The 18,221-nt window shown below is 54.1% G+C and overlaps 2 protein-coding genes across 2 annotated transcripts in view; one reads left to right on the top strand and one right to left on the bottom strand.

Moving 5' to 3' along the window:
• PSMB2 (proteasome 20S subunit beta 2) overlaps window positions 1–18,221 on the top strand; it is a 69,370-nt gene that overhangs the window by 37,907 nt on the left and 13,242 nt on the right. The gene's annotated exons all lie outside the window — the stretch shown is intronic.
• Window positions 670–16,563, bottom strand: TFAP2E (transcription factor AP-2 epsilon). The gene is made up of 7 exons (XM_054571960.1): window positions 16,537–16,563; window positions 15,738–16,220; window positions 15,107–15,158; window positions 4,908–5,130; window positions 3,448–3,566; window positions 2,758–2,899; window positions 670–952 (listed from the first exon to the last, which is right to left on the bottom strand). The coding sequence occupies exons 1-7, from the start codon at window positions 16,561–16,563 to the stop codon at window positions 670–672; spliced, it is 1,329 nt and encodes a 442-aa protein (XP_054427935.1).

Raw genomic sequence — 18,221 nt, 5'->3', positions numbered from 1 at the left:
AACTAGAGTCCTCAATGTGTTGGGATAAATAAGTTGCGCTGGCCATTTTTAAACTTTCAAATTTAATTACAACACACATAAATAAATAGGGTAGACAATGACAGAACTGTGAGGTGCAGCCTGGATTCAAGTTCTGCAATTTGTGCTTTATCTTCTTTGTTCCTTGAGGGCCCCTCCTGTCCACTTCTTACTAAGATGGGAGAGGTCCAAAGAGCTGGGTTTTCCTGCCAGCACCCCTTTTTTGGGAGGAGCAGCAATTCTGGAATAAAGGGTGTCAAGTCCTCAGTAGCGCCTCTGGTTTGGTAACAGTTTCCCTCCTACAAACAGTAAAAACAGCAAAGCCTTGGACCCTAGGAGCACCCACCGCTGCCCGAGCACCCTAACAGGCAGGGCTCAGCCCCAAGAACCAGGCTCTTCCACACCAGTTTCCTGTTCAAGCACTTCTCAGCAATCCAGGGTGAGAAACTGCAGGCACCTGGGCCCTTACCAACAAACTGCCACGGAGCAGCCACCCCCTCCTCTTTCAACCCAGGCCCCTAACTCAGGGTTTCTGGATGAATGTTCTCTTTCTGGCCTGACTCCAACCCCACCTTTTAATCCTTTCAGGCCCACCCCAGGAGCCAAGACCTCGCTGAAGGGAGCCCCTTAGGGATGGGGCTGGGGAGGTGGTTATTTCCGATGCTTGGCATCCTTCTCCAAAGCCTTGGTGTCGCCATGCCCACTGCCCGCACTGCTTAGAAACATCTTGTCCAGCCCCTTGAGTGATTCCAGCAAGTAGTTCTGGAAGGCAGTGAGGGCAGCACAGATGGCTGGCCCGCCGAAGCCATGGGTGATGAGGCTAAAGTGTGTCAGGCAACTCTGCACTCCGGGGTCCAGGATGAGTGCTGGGCGGCTGTTGCCCAGTGGTGAGCGGTCCTGAGCCATCAAGTCCGCAAATTCCTTGCAGATCTGCCTGGTGGGGGAAGGAAGGTCAGAGGTTAGAGGTCAAAGGTCTGAGCCCAGAGAAGGACCCACCATGTGCTTGGCACTTCATATATATATATTTATTTACGATTGTTGAACATGCCAATAGTCTGAAAATGATGATCATGCCGATTTTACAAGAAAAGGAAACTAAGGTTTAGAGACATCAGCTGACTTCTCTCATATCACATGGCTAGTATACAGCACGTGCCAATACCCTAGGATCTCTCCTCTTATGGACATGCTACCCATATTCAAAGTCTAGCTCTACGATGCTATCCAGGAAATTTTCCTTGCTCCCTTCTCCCAATCCTCGACCTCCACCCCTAAGACCAGTGCCTCACAGAGCTTCGTCTTTAAAATTATTAAGGAACTATCCAGAATCTGCCTTGAATAACTGAAATAATAGCTTGAACACGAATTGAAGCCTAAATGCTGTGCCAAGTGTATCATCTCACTTAATCCTCACAGCAAGTCTCCACTAGTGTTACCATCCCCACTGTGTGATGAGGAAACTGGTTTCAGGTAGGTTAGAGGACCTGCCCATGTGGCTAAGCTGGGATTTGAATCCAGCTCTCGCGTGCGGCCATCTTCTGTTTCTTTGTGTATCTTGGATGTGGCTCAGGCAGGAGAATCCCTTAAGTCTCACCTGAGTATCACCATGGAGCACGGTCAGCATCTTAGACATGAGTGGGACCCAGGAAGTGCTTGAAGAGTTAGCAGGTTAATGAGGGAGGTGGGCCTTGCCCTGGGTATGTTTCTCCAGCCACAAGACAAGCAGCCTCCAAGGTCCCAGGAGTCACAAAAGTCCCTCGAGTCTGTGTTTCCACTTCTGCCGAGGGCACTTGACGAAGACTCAAAGAGGGGAGGGGGGAGGTGCGATTTGAAAGGCTGCATTAGAAGGAGGTGCTGGATGGGTGCTCCAAACAGGAGAGCAAGCCCAAGGGTGGGACGGCAGGAGAGAGCAAGAAGGTCACCCGGAGCGGGTAACGTTTGCGTGGCCTGGAGTGTGCGGCCCTCAAAGGAGTCTGGCCTTCACCCTGTGGATTGCTGGTTTTCAATTTTTTTTACTCTTTTTCTCTCTCTTTTTGTCTCACTCTATCTCTTCTTGCAATGGGATTCTTTCTACAAACTAAAATCTTAATGGAATACCAGTTCATTAAACAGACCCTGAAGCATCGCCACAGAACCTAGTTTGAAAACCAAGGCAGTAGCAGTGCGAGCCACTGAAGGTTCTTGGGCGGAGGAGCGGTGCCTGGGCAGGGAGTCGGAGGGAACAGTGGGGCGCTGGAGTGAAGGAGGCCAGGGTTGAGCGGGCAGCATGTGAACGGTGGTGAGGGAGGCTCCAACGGGAGCTGCAGAGGGGCTAAGTGTGAAGTAAGGACTAGGGGCGATCAACGTGGGGCCTGGGTGGGCGTTGGCGCCCTCATGAAGTCACTGGAACAGAAGAGCTGATGGGCAAGGCTCGAGAGAGGGAGCAGACCATGGACCCTCAGCCTCATGATGGGCGAGGGCTTGTGGTGGCATGGGGCAGTGTGTGGGGGTGCGGCACAGGCTACGTAAGCATCTGTGACACCATTTTTGCTGATTCGTACAACCTGGGTTTGTCCACATATGTCCATGGGTGTGCTCTGTAGCATGCACAGCACTGAGTCTAGGTGTGCCGTGTGCAGTGCCCCTTGTGCCCACGCCTGGTGTCTGTGTCTGTGCATTGCCCCTGCCCGTGCCTGCCCATGGCACCCACGACAGCCTGCGCAGGGTGTGCGAAAACACCCACACTGCACCCTCACTCACTTGGCGGCCAGCAGCATGTTCTTGCGGCTGTGCAGTTCCCCGGGGTCAGCGTGCTGTCGGCACAGGTACTCGGCAGCTGCCTTGGCTGGGAACTCAGTCTCACAGATGTAGCCGAAGTCTCGGGCCAGGTGGATGGCCTCTCCTTGGGGGAGGGGAGACAGAGAGATGAGCTGTCATTACAGCCATGGGTACCTTTGAGCCTAGAGCACCACCTTGCGCCTCTGATCCCGTGGCCAGGGCCCCTTCTGCCCCATGTTGCTTCAGTAGATACCTTCCTCTGATTTCCCGCCCCAGCCTCAATCCCACTGCCCTCCTTGGGGCCACCAGGGATGGGCTCTGAGCTCAGGATGGGAGCCTGAGCTCGAGGTGACCGAGCCCAGAGTCACCAACCTACAGGGAAAGGACTCTCACTCTCTCATTCCATTACCTCATTCAAACACTGGCCACTCTCCCCACCACACACACATGTACACACACGCACACACATGTTCTCTACTGCATGGGCACTCACATGTGTGTGTGCACACACAGAGACTATATACACACATCACACACAGCACTTATACATGACAAAGAGAACAAGCATGTGACTAAAGACACCCTCCTGCATTACAGGCAGTCATACAGACATGCCGGATGACACTGGTCCCCTCCTGTTCACACCAACGCCCACCCTCAGGCCGCACGCACCCTCCACCAGCGAAGTTAGCAGAGTCACGTTGGCGGCCTTGCGACGCCCAGCTGGCAAGTTGAGCCCGATCTTCTCCAGCCGTTCCCGCAGGCACCGGCCTCCATTCTTGGACTTGGCCCTTCACGTGCACAGAGAGACACAGATACACACTATGAAGACGAGAGGAGACCATGGAGGCTGAGTGACCTTGCGGCCTCCGCCACCCCCTGCTGAGGCCAGGGTCTGGCCCTGGGGACAGTCTGGGGCCTCTTTCAGCCTGGTCTCCACCTCTTTCCAACCTCATAGGCTTTGTAGCCAAGATGGTGGGCAGGGGCCCCGCATCCAGCCCCAGGAACCCCTCCTGGCTCCCTAATCCTCCCAATAGCAGGCCAGCCCGAGGTGGGGCGGGATAGGCCTTTCCCCCACCTCAGCATGCCAACCGGGCCGCGCACAGCCACCCAGGGACACACAGGCCTCTATGCAGAGAAACACCAGGTCAAGCAGACACACACAGGAACCTGCAGACGCATACACAGGCGAGCGCACACTGAGGGCCAAGAATTATCACCCATCCCAATAGAGACACATACACAGAGACACGGAGACTCAGATACCCAGGGACATGTAGGGACACAGACAAACGTTCACACCAAGTCAGGATCTCAGGACACATGTAGACACGCACAAATTCACATAAGCGCCTCGCTGATGCTCAGAGAGACCAGGAATAAGGAGATGCCCCCACACCTGCACAAATGCCACCCCTCCACAGAGGCACAGGCACCCAAACACACACGTGTCCAGCCCCAGGTGTCCGTGCAACCGCACGCACAGGAAAGGGCACGCTCTCGTCAATCCACCCCACGGAAAGTAACACAAGAAACTCACATCCATGGAAACATACCGTCTTGGCCATCCCCTACACCACACACACACACACACACACACACACACACACACATGCTCACGCATGCACACAGGTGCACACATTATCCTCAGACACACCAAAACTCTTAGTCCCGAAGCACTTAATACCCTATGCAGGCACAAAGATATGCACAAAGAGAGACAGACACACCACGTGGAAGATAATTATGCACCCAAAACACACACACCAGAGAGGCCTATGCTCCTCAGGCTTTGGGTCCTGAGGGTCCCTTTCCTCGAGGAAGGGGGTAAAGGCGACACTTCCCCAAACCCAGCCTTGCACATCCTGCCCCGTGTGGGTGAGTCCTCTAACCCCTGCCCATGGCCAGGCTTCTTCCTCCACACCCCACCCCAAAGCCACGGATGTGCGGGTGCTGCTGGGGGCCTGGGCCTGCCCTCCCAAGAGCAGCACCATCCCTTGGGGAGACTGAGGCATAGATGGCCCTGGGGCTTGGGGTGAGGCAGGCCCCTCTCTGATCCCCTGAGGATGTATGAAAGGACCATGGACTTTGGCCCAGGCACTGTGCAGAGAGTTGTGGGCTGGCCTTCCTACCTGCGAAGGACACCACCCAGGAGTGAGGCGTTGAGGCACTCCGGGGGCGAGAGTCGCCGCTGGACCTCCCCCACTGTCACCTTGTACTTGGACGTCGAGCTGAGCAGTGAGAGCCGGCCTGGCACGGAGCAGAAGACCTCACTGGGGTTCGTGATGCCGCCAACAAGGCTGTCTTTGGCCAGTGAGAGAGCGGAGAGGCTGCTGGCTTTGGAGGGGATGGGGACTGTGGAGCAGAAGCGAGAGAGCAAGGGAGAGAGAGACAGCACTGAGCCAGGAACCACAGGATGCTGGGCAGCTGTGGAGTGGGCGCTCTGATGAAGCACCAGCTGTGTGCTGGGTGCCACGTTGCATGCTGGGCGCGCGCGCACACACACACACACACCCACCCTCTAAGTGTCCCAGCATCTTTCAGAAGGTTCTGCGAAGGAAGAAACTAAGGCACGTGAGTTAATATGACTCACCCAAGTTCACTCAACTAATGGGTGGTGGAAATTGAACCCAGAGCTGTCTGGTTCTTCAACCTGTGTTCCCTTCACTAAGCCAGGCTGGATCCCTGTTAAAACTTAAATAGTTCCAGCAGACTCTTGGAGTTCTGGCATATGCGACCAGAGAGGGAGCTGGAAATGAGGGGATGGTGTCTGACCTATAGGTAGGATCCCTGGGTCACTGTGGAAGGCCCAGCCAGATCTGCACAATCACAAGGGGCCCCAACTGCCCCCCGAACTTGCGATCCCCTGTCTTCACTGCCCCTAAAGTAGCAAGGGGACAGGGAGGTTATGGCCCCTTAGGCTTCTAGCTCTGGTGTCTTCCTGCCAAATCACTCTGGGATGCTTAAGGAGAGCAGGAATAAAGAAATATATCTTATAGCCCTCCCTCAAAATGCTCCCTAATTATCTGTTAATATCTATAAAGGGTATGAAAGGGAATCTCAGAAGTGGAGTTTCTAAAACACACTTGGATACCCTTGGCTGTAAAAGAAAGTTCTTCCTGCAGTCTAACCTCCATCTTCCTGCTTAGCTTCAGGGGGAATGGAGAATAATTGAGGCACTTACTTCCCCTGGGGCTTATGTTCTTTCAAAGAAGTGAGAGCCTTGGCAAAGAAGGCGGGTCTTATGTGCATGCTAGGTGAGGGGATCAAGTGGGGAGTTCTGGGGCCGGCAGCTACCGGGTACTCACTGTGCTGTGTGTTTACACAGACCACCTCACTGAATCCTCAGAACAACCCCCGAGGGGGCTGTGTTTATTATTCCCATTTTACAGATGAGAAAACTGAAGCCCAGGGAGGGGAAGTCGTGCACCTAAGATCACTCGGCTGGTAGACTTAGATCCAGCAGCAAGCTCTGGACTGTGGTCTCAAAGACGGCGCTCTTAGCCCTCCAGCCATTCAGCAAACACTTGCTGAGCGTCTGCATGCCAGGAGCTGTGCTGGGCCTCATGACAAGGGTGACCGGGCCCTGGCCTGGCAGAGTCCCTGCAGCGTCCCCCTCTTTGGATGTGCATTTTCCCCTCTCCCACCCACCCCCCGCCAGAAGCCTCGGCGACGCCCTCCCCACTGCCCTCTCCCACCACATCCCACCCATCACCGTGTCCGGTGGTCTTCGTTTCCCCAGTGCCGGCCACTTGTCCGCGTACGCACAGACACCCACTTCCTGCCTGAATTTCAGCACAGCCCCTGCTCTGGGCTCCCTGCCCTGCTCCAGAGGGATCTTCCTGAAACATGCATCCCTCTCCAGCCTGCAGCCGGTCAGTGCCTGGTCAGTTCCCCGAGGAACAAAGTCCAGCTCCATAGCTGGGCAAAATGATGTCGCCCACCCTCCGGGGAGTACTGACTCTCTACCTAGTGCTTTACGTTAATAGTCCTGTGGAGTGGATGACGTTATCTGTCTCCATTTCAGAATGAAGAAATGAAAAGTTCGGGTACAGCAATAAGGAGTATGGGCTCTGATCATGGACTCCAAGGTTCACGTCCTTAACCATCATCACGCCTACTTCACCCGCCTTCGTGGCCTGGTGGTGCCTGCCCCTCTTGCCCGGCCCTCCATTTATCTTTTAGTGTCTCAACCCACGCTGACCAACAGAAGTACTGTGAGCCAAGTATGTAAATTTACAGTTTCTCGCAGCCCCATTTAAAAAAAGTAAAAAGAAACATGTAAGGTTAATTTTAACATATTTTATTTACCCCAGAATATCAAAAGTATTATCATGGAAACATAATCAGTATTTTAAAAATTACTACTGAGCTATTTTACATTCTTTTCTTATACTTAGTCTTCAAAATTCAATGTGTATTTTATACTTACAGCCTATCTTAAGTCAGACTAGCATCATTTCAAGTGCCCAGTAGCCCTGAGTGGCTAGTGGCTCCCACCGTGGACAGCACAGCTCTAGACTTCAAAGGGGCAAGCACAACAGGTGACAAGTCAGCAAGACGTGGGAGACTGGGCACTAACAGTGCCAGGCATAAGGCTGCCACTACTTGGCTCTTACCACACTGGACGTACCAACGTTGTTGGACATGCCGACATTGCCCATCGTCCTGGCTTGCTTGTTTGTCTCTGTTTTGCTGCTGAGAGCAGGATTCTGGATTTCTATGTGAAAGAAATCTCTGTGTTTTCAAACATTGGCAACTGGTTCAAACACTTAAAAATCTAGCACAGGCCAAATAGAACCTATGTCAAGCGTCACCTGGGTTGTGGAGATACCAGAGCATGAGAGTTTGGAGTCCCACGGAACTGCTCCCTGTCTCAGGGGCCCTTCTCCACGTTCGTGAGCAGGGCCCCTCCTTCCCCAGCTTCAGTTCGGGCACCATCCCGGGTGCGAAGCTTCCTGGGCCCTCCACCCCTGCTCCCTCTCATCCTTGATCCTCTCCTTACACCCTGAACCTTCCTGTCTGCTTCCAGCTCCATCTTCCCACCAACTAGGAGCGCCCAGGAGGGCGGAGTCTTGGCGCAAGGGGCTGTCCGCGAACGTGGAATGAATGAGTGAAACAAGGGCCTCTGAAGCTTGAAATGGGAAACGGAATGATGACGGCCCACGGCCCAGATTTGGAAGAGGGGCGCTGGGGGAGCCCCATTCCTTTGCTAGCACCTAATGGTAAAACTGCCCTTCCTCCTTGGGTCCCCAGTCAGGCACCAGGGACGGACCAAAAGGTCATGGATGGGGGGTGAGTGGGCGAAGCCGGGAGCTGGGCGCTTGGAGAGAATGCGCAGCGCACACACCCTCCCCCCCCCCCCCGCACCCTCCCACCCCGCTGGCTTCCTGTCCCCAGAACAGGGCCAAAACGAGGGTCAGGCAAGTGAGGCACTCGCCTTGGGTGCAAAACTTAGGGAGGCACCCCACGTCTCAGTAATCAAGATAAAAAGTATTTTAAGGCAAAGTTTAAAATAATAAAAATTAATGAAAAAGTCCATGATGACAAAATACCAAAATCCTAATTAGACGGGGCCCTGATCCTGTTGTGGCCCTGCCCTGCCTCACTCAGAGCACCCCAACCCCCGCCCTCGCCCAGAGGGGAGAGCAAGGGTGTCCTGGCTGGGCAGACACACTGGCACTGGACATGCAATAGCATGCGTAGGAGCCGTCCCTGCCTCTCACCCCCGAGTCTCCTAGGCCCGCACACGGGTTCCCTCTTCAGCTGTGTCCCTCTGGCTTAAGGGGACTTTTTAGGGTCATGGAACTATTCTATATCTTAATTCTTTTAATGGTTATGCAACTACGTATGTTTACATTTGTCAAAATTGATAGAAATGCACATCTAAAAAGGATAAACTGTACCGTATGTAAAGCATACCTCAAGTTTGACCTTCAAAAATAAAATGACAAATTGATAAATTAAAAATAAGCCCTGGCTGGTGTGGCTCTGTGGGTTGAGCATCAGCCTGAGAACGGAAAGGTCGCTGGTTTGATTCCCGGTCAGGACACATGCCTGGGTTGTGGGCCAGGTCCCCAGGTCGGGGTGTGCGAGAGGCAACCAATCAATGCTTTTATCTCTTCCTTTCTCTCTCCCTTCCCCTTTCTCTAAAAAACAGATAAAATCTTTAAAAAATTTAAAAAAGACTGTCCTTTCTCCCATGACCTCAGCCATAAGGAGTAATAAGAGGAACAGAAAATTGTTCTGCCCTTGCAGCTGCCTCTTTCATCCAACTTCTGTTAAAACCTCGGCCCCCCAGGGCCAGACCCTGTGAGAGGGGAGACAGACCAAGGTTGCACGAGGCTATCTGTCCATGTGCACGCAGGGACATAGTGAGCATGTGTGTCTCAAAAACAACTGTATACAAAGTTATATTCCCTGCCATAGATAGAACAATGAGGGTGAGATCGTGTGCATGCTTACTCATTCAACAAATTCTGAGGCCCAGCTATGTACACATAGTCTCTCCCCTCTTGAATGTGGCATGCGTATGGATATCTGCAAGTGCTTTTGCTCCTGTTGATATATTTAAACATAGTGTATCTTGGATTTATGGAAACAGACACAGCAGAGTGTAGGTGCACAACAGATGGACATGTGTTTGTGTATATGAATGAGAGGCTTTGCTGCTTTCCTTACTTGTCCTTCCCTTTTTCCTCAGAGTCTCTTTCCTCAAAAATGGCAAGAGGGATGGAATCCAAGGTGAGAGAAGCAGGCAGCCTGGGAAGGGGACAGTCACAGGGGTGGGAATTAAGCCCTCAAGGATTGCAAAGCAGGGACACCGGTGTTGGTCTCCCACAGCACAGTGACTCCTGAGGCTGAAGTGTTCTACTCGCGGTGTTCTTGGTCACGCAAGCAGAAGCCATTCCCACTCCCACAGACTCCTACAGACCCAAGAGCTCCTAGTTATGCATCCTGGCCGATGAGGCGCTCACACATGTCTACACTCTCTCTCCCCAGGAGGCAGAAAATGGTCTGATCCCCGAATCCGGGGAGCATGCCAAAGAACATTTCGGAAAGCTGGTTAAAATGGAAATTTCCTCCAGAGGAAACATAGGAGGAAAATCTTTGTGACTTTGGGTTGGGCAAAGAGTTCTAGATAGAATATCAAAAGCATGATGCATAAAAGAAAATAATGATATATTGGACTCATCAAATTACAAATTCTTGCAACTCAAAAGATACTATAAAGAAAATTAAAAAACAACCACACACTTGAAGAAAATATCGGCAAATCATATACCTGATAAAGGATGTGCGTTTAGAATATATAAAGAACTTGTATAGCTCAGTGATAAGATAAAAACCCAATTAGAAAATGGTCAAAATACGTGAATAGACATTTCACTAGAAATGATGTATGAATGGCTCGTAAGCACATGAAAAAGTGCTCAATGTCTTTAGTCATTAAGGAAATGCAAATTGAAACTATACTGAGGTACTACTAGGATGGCTATAATAAAAATGATAGACAATATCAAGTGCAAGTGAGGATGCAGAGAAACTAGAACCCTTACACATTGCTAGTGGGAATGTAAAATAGAACAGTCACTTTAGAAAACAGCTTGGTATTTTCTGAAAAAATTAAACATAAACTTACCATAAAATCCAGCATTTCCACTCCTAGGAATTTACCTAAGAGCAATGAAAACATATGTCCACACAAAGACATGTATGGGAATCATTATAGCAGCATTATTCATAACAGCCAAAAAGCGGAAACACCAAGTGTTCATCAGGTAATGAATGACTAAACGAAACGTGTTAACATCCATACAATTGAGTAGTTACTCAGTAATTTTTAAAAAAGAACTATTTATATATACATACTACAATACGATGAACCTCAAAACATTATGCTAAGTAAAAGAAGCTAGAAGCAAAGGTCCTCATATTTCTATATTCCATTTATATAACATATCTAAAACATACAAATTTAAAGACAGAAAGCTGATCAGTGGTTGTCTAAAGCTTGGGGTGGGAGTGGGGGTTAATTATAAGTGGGAATGAAGGAATTTTGGGGGGTGATGGAAATGTCTAAAACTGAATGTGATTTACAACTGTATTGATGATTATACAGCTATAAATTTACTAAAAATCTTCAAATTATATAGGCTTACAGTGGATAAATTTTAGGTATGTAAATTTTACTTCAATGAATTGGTAAAAAAAAAAAAAAAAGCCACGTTCCAGGGTATTCCAGGGATTCTCATTCAGTAGATTTGGGGTGGTGCCCCGGGAAGCTGCATTTTTAACAAGTACTCCCAGCGGATTCTGATGCAGTGGTTCCTTAGACCACACTTAGAGTACCGTTGTCCAAAGCCTGAGGGGGGGGGGAACAACCAGAGGAAGGCAGACGGGACCTATAGAGACCCTCCTCCCAGTCCACCTGAGCTTCCTCATGTCCTGCAGTAGGGCCTGCTGGCTAAGTCTCCTTCTCACCGACTGCCAGAGAGTTTAGCGCTTACCCTTCACTCCTCTGCCCTACACCGCCCTCAGCTTTGCTCCAGACTCTCTGCGTGGGCACTGGTTTGTCAGTCTCTTTTGGGGGCAGACAGTGTCCTGTCTGGGAGGCAAGTGAGGCGGGATGTGCAAGCGCAGGGTCAGATCCTGTCTTTATGTAACGCGTTGATATTTTGTTGATCATGGATTTTTAAAAATTATTTTTATTTTAAAATAGTGCATTCAAATACATTATGTGTCTACATCTTGCCTCGGCGATGCATGCCTTGCCCTAAGCCCGGCCCTGCCTGGAGGTTCACTTGGAAGCTCAGACCCCTCCCCACCTCCCCTTTCCATCCTCAGAGCCAAGGGGAGCGGAGGAGAGGGTGACTATCTACATCAGCCCTTGTCTGCCCCAGAGACTCCCTGAGATTGGACAATGGAGCCCAGCAGAGCGGGATTCCCCAGCCCCAACTAGATAACCCATTCTCCTCCGAGGGAAGGAAGACTAGCCCTGTTCTCATCCCCAAACCACTCCTCTCCAGCTGTGACTGAATAAACGGAAGCCCATGGAGATGGTTAACCTCTAGCCTGTCTGGCTTTTCCACAGGCAGGGCATTTGCACATGCTGTACCTAGTGCAGTGAAGGCAGCTGGGCCTTCCCTACACCCCCTCTCCCAATGCACTCAGACCTCAACGTCCATCAGTCATTCATTCAGCAAACACCATTGGGAGCCTAGGGAGCTCCCTCCTAATGTCTCCTCCAGGAAGCCTCCCAACCTCAGGCGCCCCCGGGCCCTCTTCTGAGCTCCCACCATGGCCTGCCCTGGCCCTCTCACTGCTTTTCTCAGCTGGAAAATATTCCTGTCCAGGTCTGTCTTCCTCCCTAGCCCAGCCTGCTTTCTGTGCCCCTAGGACAGATTGCAACACTGGAGGGGACAAATGTGGGCAGAAAATGGAGGGCTCCCCTCGTTTCCCCGCCCGTTGACTTGGGCTCCATCTGACATCCTCTAACCTGCTGCCAACCCAAAGTATGTGGTGTGGCTGGGGGCTGCACCTCCTCTGCCGGTCTCCCCTCCCCTCCAGGACAAGTGCCTGGAGTAGCCAAGATTTTACATCACAGCTCTGGGCCCGCAGAACTTACAGGCTCTCCTCCCCGGAGGCACCCCACGGGAGGAAGACCGCAGTGCTTCTAGGGTAGCTCTGCCTCCCTTTCTCACCCAGGACTCCAACAGCCTTCTACACAGTCGCCCCTCCGCCAGGGCCGGGAGTTGCTGGAGGAATCGGGTGCTTCAGCAGGCCAAGAATGACTTTCCATAAATCCAGGGCCCGGCCGGAAAGACGCCCCCACAGCTGCCGGCAAGTGCCAGAGGACATCAGGACTCGACAGGGGATGCGATGCCGTTGAAAGGGCCCGAGGGCTAAGAAGGGCGTTAATTCACGCCCCCCAAGGAGCTGGTAGAGTGACTGGAGTTCCGCAGTGACAGCGGAGAACCCCTGAGAAAATTGCCCCTTGCAAGCAGGGCTCCAGTCGGACCACCTGCTTAGCCAAAGCGATTCCGTTCCTTCGCCCACCATGCGCACCCCTAGATCCCTAGGTCGGGTCCTCCGGGGACCAGGGCGGCCTCCGCATTTGCAAAGCCCGAACGCTCCGGCACTGCCTCTCTGTCCTTCACCAAAGGCCCGTTGGGCCAGCAGAAAGCCAAGCTCTCCGCTCGTGGAAAACAGGCACTTCCTTTCCGCAGGGAGCCCGGTTCTCAGACGTCCAGGGTGGGGTGGAGCTCAGGTCACCAGCGCTCCACCTGGCTGCTGCCGCCTTCAGCCACCGACCCACAGACTCTGCGATCCAGCGAGCGTGCACGCCTGCCCCCCGCAACGTCCTCGCTGCACCCGCAACCACAGCTGCCTCCCCTGTAACACCACCCGCCGCCCCCGCCCCAGGAGGCAGCGCAGCGCTCGGGGCAGTCCTCGCCACTGTCGTTGTGGGCTTGGGACCGCCTTCGGGGATTCTGGCGCATACCTGGGACCCGGGATTTACGGAAGCTGACTACCCTTGAGAGAAACCAGCTCTGGGGCAGTTCCAGTCCCTCCTCACAGCCAGTCCTCCTGTCCTTGCTCCGGTCTGGGTGTTGGGGTTTAAGATACTCAGGGCACCGGTTGATCTTTCTACTCTTCTCCAGGGCACAGGTCCCCAAGCGCCTTCCCAAAATACAGGGGGCTGTCCTCCTCTGAGAGTCAGTGAGCCTAGGTGCCCCAGCCCCTCCCGCAGAGTCAGGACCTCTGGGCCTCCACGGAGATTGTATCTCTGGGTTGACTGAGCTCTTCCTTCCGAGGGGTTCAAAAAAGTCCACTAAGCCAACAACGCAGCTCCTGCCTCAAAGAGCTGGGTCCCGAGTTCACACTCCCATCCCGACTTCAGGTAGCCACGCACCCAGGGTCCTCCCAAACTTCAGCTCCAGGGGACGCAGCCCCAATACCTGGAGCCCTCCTCCCCCAAGTTCCAGGAGGACTGTCCCTTCAGCTTCCCTTACACGCTTTATAGGAGGTCCGGCTGACTCTCCCCCTGGTAACACAGCCCCAGCTCCTGGAAGTCCAGCTCCCCTCCCCCACCTCCACCTCCACCCCCCGGCCTGCTGGGAACACGTGGAGGGCAAACAGAGCGCGGGCTTGAATTCACTCTTGAAAAACAGCGCAAGTCAAATCCCTCGGGAACAGTGCCTGCCCTAGGCGCCTCAGAATTGTCTGCGACTCTGGATTCCTGCCCCACACCTGCCTCAGATCTAGGGAGCCAGTCCAAGGCCTGGACCCCTCAGAATCTGTCTCTGTCATCCTTTGTCTCTTTCTCACCTTTTCCTGGCAGAGCCAGAACTCGGTAATCAAGTTGGAAAATCCACTTGAGGGCAAGTCTCAAACCCCTGGCTCTTAGTGGTGCAGAGTTGCAAACACCCCCGAATATACACAGGAGGCGACCCTCACATGCTGAGAGGTCCTCAGTACCAAAGGTCAAGTTCTGGGACACAACAGAAACCCTGATACACACATAGAGGCCCCTCCAAACACACAGAACAGTACACCAATATAATAGAAATGCATCACACAGGGCAATAGAAACACATACACCAAGAAATACTAGAAAGACACCTAGGAAAGGAGTATACAGACATGTGCAGGACCTGAACTCACATAGGGTACCCAGGACCAGGCAGGCCCTTGCCCTCCTGCACACAGCCTGACATACGCTATTAACATCCTCACTTCCCTGATCCCAAATGCTGAAAGCGGCTCCTGCTTGGAGAGAAAATTCCTCAGGGGAATACAAGATTCCCACCCCCACCCCCACCCCCATCACCCGCCAAGGCCCTGTTGGGAAGTAAGGAGCAGAAAGCACTTGCCAGGCTAACAACTGGTAGGGTCTGTAATGTGGAAATCATTTAACAAAAGTCCTGGGAATACCACCCCCATTCTCACCTCTTAGGAAACAGGGAAGTGGTTTAACTCGTTCTGCAAATGAGCTCCTAATCCACAAGAGCGCCCTCCCTTCAGCAGAGAGAGGCCAGGCCCTTGTGACACTTGACTGGCCCTGGAAGCCAGCTGAGCGCTGTTGGGCTGGGCCCACCCCAGGCTGCAGGCTCTGGGGTCAACTTACCAACCTGCACAGCTGCCCAGACTCTGGCCAGGTCCCCCATCCCCCACTGTCCCTTTACTGGGCCAGGAAGAGTGCTCCTTGGCCACAGGGCCCAGTGACGCACAGGAGGCACGCTCCAGGAGGAAAGAAAAGGGGCCTGTGCACCCGGGGCCTGCGCCATCTCACCCTCCTCCGTCCTGGCAGATGCGCGCCTTTCCTTACCTTTCTTGATCACGGACTGGTCCAGGAGGCTCATTCCCGACTCATCCATGGCCTGCAAATAGGAGACGCAGTGGTAAGGGCGCTTATGGACTAGTGTCCTGTCGCTTCCCAGGCCCCTGCCGTCCCGGGCTCCTGTCCTGCTGCTCCTCCCAAGGCGCACTGCTGTCAGTTGCCTGGGGCGCCCCTGGGCGGGAACAGTATTCTCCGAGGCTCAGGACCAACTGTGCGGCCAATCTGGGCCAAAGGTACCTTACCGTGCCGTATGGGAATTTTGAATCTTAGGCAACTCCTCTGCCTCTCTTCGCTCCAGGCACAGGCTGCCCCAGCAGCCCGGGACTGGGCATCGATCCCCTACGTGTCCCAGCCAAGAGGGAGAGAAGTGGTTCAGCCCCTTCCCATTTACTCCACGGAGGGTTGCTACCATCCAGGCACCGCGCACAGACTCAGTGCTGGGCCACCTTTACGGCCAGGCAACGTCTAACTCAGGCTGTGGGACGCATCATCGGAACCATGAGGAAGAAGTGGCAGGCTGGGAGAAAAGTCGGGTTCCCGTATTCGTCATTCTGCCTCCATACAGAGTCCTAAATCACCGCGGTGGGTCCTGGCCCATCCCGGACCGTTTCGGCCTCACCTGCAGGTCCTCCAGGCCAGGCGGCGCCGCCAGCCCTGCGAGGCCAAGGGGCGCGTCCGCTAGGCTGTGCGCGCCGTCTGCCAGGCTGTGCAGGAGCCGGGGCACCGCGGCGGCGTAGTCCCGGCGAGGGTCTAGGCCCAGGGCTCGGGCTGGCGGCGCCAGCAAGCCCGGCGGCTCGTCGTGGGCGCGGGCGGAGGCGCGGGGCGCGGCCCAGGCGGCCTGTGGAGGCTGCGGCTGTGCCAGGGGCGCCAGACCGGTGTACGGGTCGCTGGCCAGGTGGGGAAAGGCGGTGGTGGCGTCGGGCGCCTGGCCATAGGGCAGTGGCGGCTGCGGGTAGGGCGGAGGGAAGTAGGGCGGCTGGAAGTCGTTGGCGGCGGCGGCGGCCGGCGTGTGGCAGAGCGGCTGCGCCGGCCCGTACGCCGCCGGGGGCAGAGAAGACAGACGAGCCCCTGCGGCCGCCGCGCCCAGCCCGTCGGGGCGCTCCTGGGGAAGGAGAGGGGAGCGTTAGGCGACCCATCGGCAGCTGAAAGGAGTCCAGCCCTAGAGGATCCTCCTCCAGGACAGCTCACAAGGGCCCAGCTGCTGTCCTACCCACTTCCCGGGACCGAAGGTTTATCTCTGAGAGTCCCGCGCGCGCAGGAGCCTCGGACTGGGGACTCGGTCTGCTGCGCTCACCGCTCTTTGCTGGCGGAGTCCCTGTGGCCCTGTCCCTCCGAGATTTCGTTGGAGGCGGGAGTTCGAAAGGTCCAGCACTCAGGCTTACTGCTGTCCCCGCGCCCCCGGACCCGAGACTACTCACCATGGGGGAGTAAGTGTGCACCAGCATGGAGCGGGTGGTGCGGAGCGCGAGGCGTGGCGGCGGCGGAGCCCTCGCCCGACGGCCGGAGCTGTGGGCAGTGGTGCGGGGACCTGCCCAGCCCGCGGGGGGTCACTGGACGGCGGGGATTGCCACCCAGCGAGGAACCCAGCGGGCGTCGGGCCCTCAAGTGTGGGCGCACCCGGGAGAGTCCATGGGGGCGGGACGTGGGCCGAATGGGCTCTGATCGCACTTGGAAAAGTCGGTCAACGGGTGCCCAGCACCCGCCCTTCTTCCTCTGAACGCAGGCTGCTCCATGCACTCCAGTTATAGTGGCGGGGGCGCGCCGGGCCTACGGGGGCGCGCATTAAAGAGACACGCTGTGGCCGCTTTCTCAGGTCTCACCAGGGACTGCTCTGGAGGCGTGGCTTTGGCGCGACCCTATGGGGTGGGTAACGGGGCGTGAATCCAACCCCCGCGGGTCTCCCAGCTGCTGCGAAACAGAAGAATTCAAGGCTGGGACACAGAGGCCGTAGGTTCGCATTTCCGCTTTGCATATTGCTACTTTTACTTTGAGCAAAGCACCACTCTTCCTCAGCTTCCTTGTCTGTAAAATGGGTATCAGTCTTTTCTCTAACGACCTCACCGGACTATGGATGGGAGATTGTGGAAGAAGTTTGTGAGACTCAAGCCCCCCCAACCATGTGCATGCATGCGTCAGAATGTGTGTATGAGTGTGTGCGCGCGCGCGTGTGTGTGTGTGTGTGTAGGGCTCCATCTCTCTAATGTTTCCAGATCAAAACACCTCTGAGGGTGCCCACTAACCTCAGGCTTCCCTGGAGCTGGTAATTCTCAGTGTGAACTGGGATCTGCAGAGACACAATCTCACCAGACAGAATTGCCTGGGACTGGGGATGGGCCTGAGTGCCACCTGAGGAGGGCTCAGGGTGTTTCTGAAGCCAGGAGGGCCTAGACTGATTGAACGTGGGCCTGTTGAGTGAGTCTGTATGTCACGGACACGGTGTGGATGTATGTGATCCTTACACCAGCATGTGGGCTGGCTGTGCGTTACCATGGAAGGCACTGACTGGCTTCCATGCATGTGCCAGTCTCTGTGGTCACTCCATCTTTCTTTTTCCCAAATCCCTATCCTGCCCTCCTGAGAGAGACAGGGACAGGGACTGAAGAAAGGGAAATGAGAGGAATGTTCAGAGGAATGAGAATTAAGGAAGCAGAAGGAAGGTGTTTTGAAAAAGCCGGAAGAGGCTCAGACCAGGGCATAGTAGAAACAGTCATGGCAAACACTTCTTACAGAATGTGCCGGACTCTGTGCTAAGTACCTGATGAATACTGAGCTATGTTACCCTTACCACAGCCCTATGAGATAGATAGCCTTATTGTCATTCTCAGGTGAGGAAAATGAGGCATAGAAAGGTGAACCGACTTGGCCAAGGTCAAGCAGCTAGTTAAGTGGCAGGACCAGGGAAGTCTGTCTTTAGCCCCTGTCTGTGCTTGGAACTCTTATTCTGTATTGTGCGAGACTCAAGTGTCTAGAATTCAGTTCTGATTTCAATTGACCTGTGACCCTGGGCAGATCCCTTTGCCTCTCTGATCTCAGTTTCTGCAACTTCAACAACAACAACAACAAAATACGAGAGGGCAGAGAGGACTAGATGCTTCTTTAGGCC

Source organism: Pteronotus mesoamericanus, unplaced genomic scaffold, assembly GCF_021234165.1.
Source record: "Pteronotus mesoamericanus isolate MK-2021 breed Mesoamerican mustached bat unplaced genomic scaffold, CSHL_Meso_final contig_221, whole genome shotgun sequence".
In the NCBI taxonomy this organism is placed as follows: domain Eukaryota; kingdom Metazoa; phylum Chordata; class Mammalia; order Chiroptera; family Mormoopidae; genus Pteronotus; species Pteronotus mesoamericanus.
Note: the sequence above shows the minus strand (reverse complement) of the source record. Positions and strands in the feature narration are given on the sequence as shown.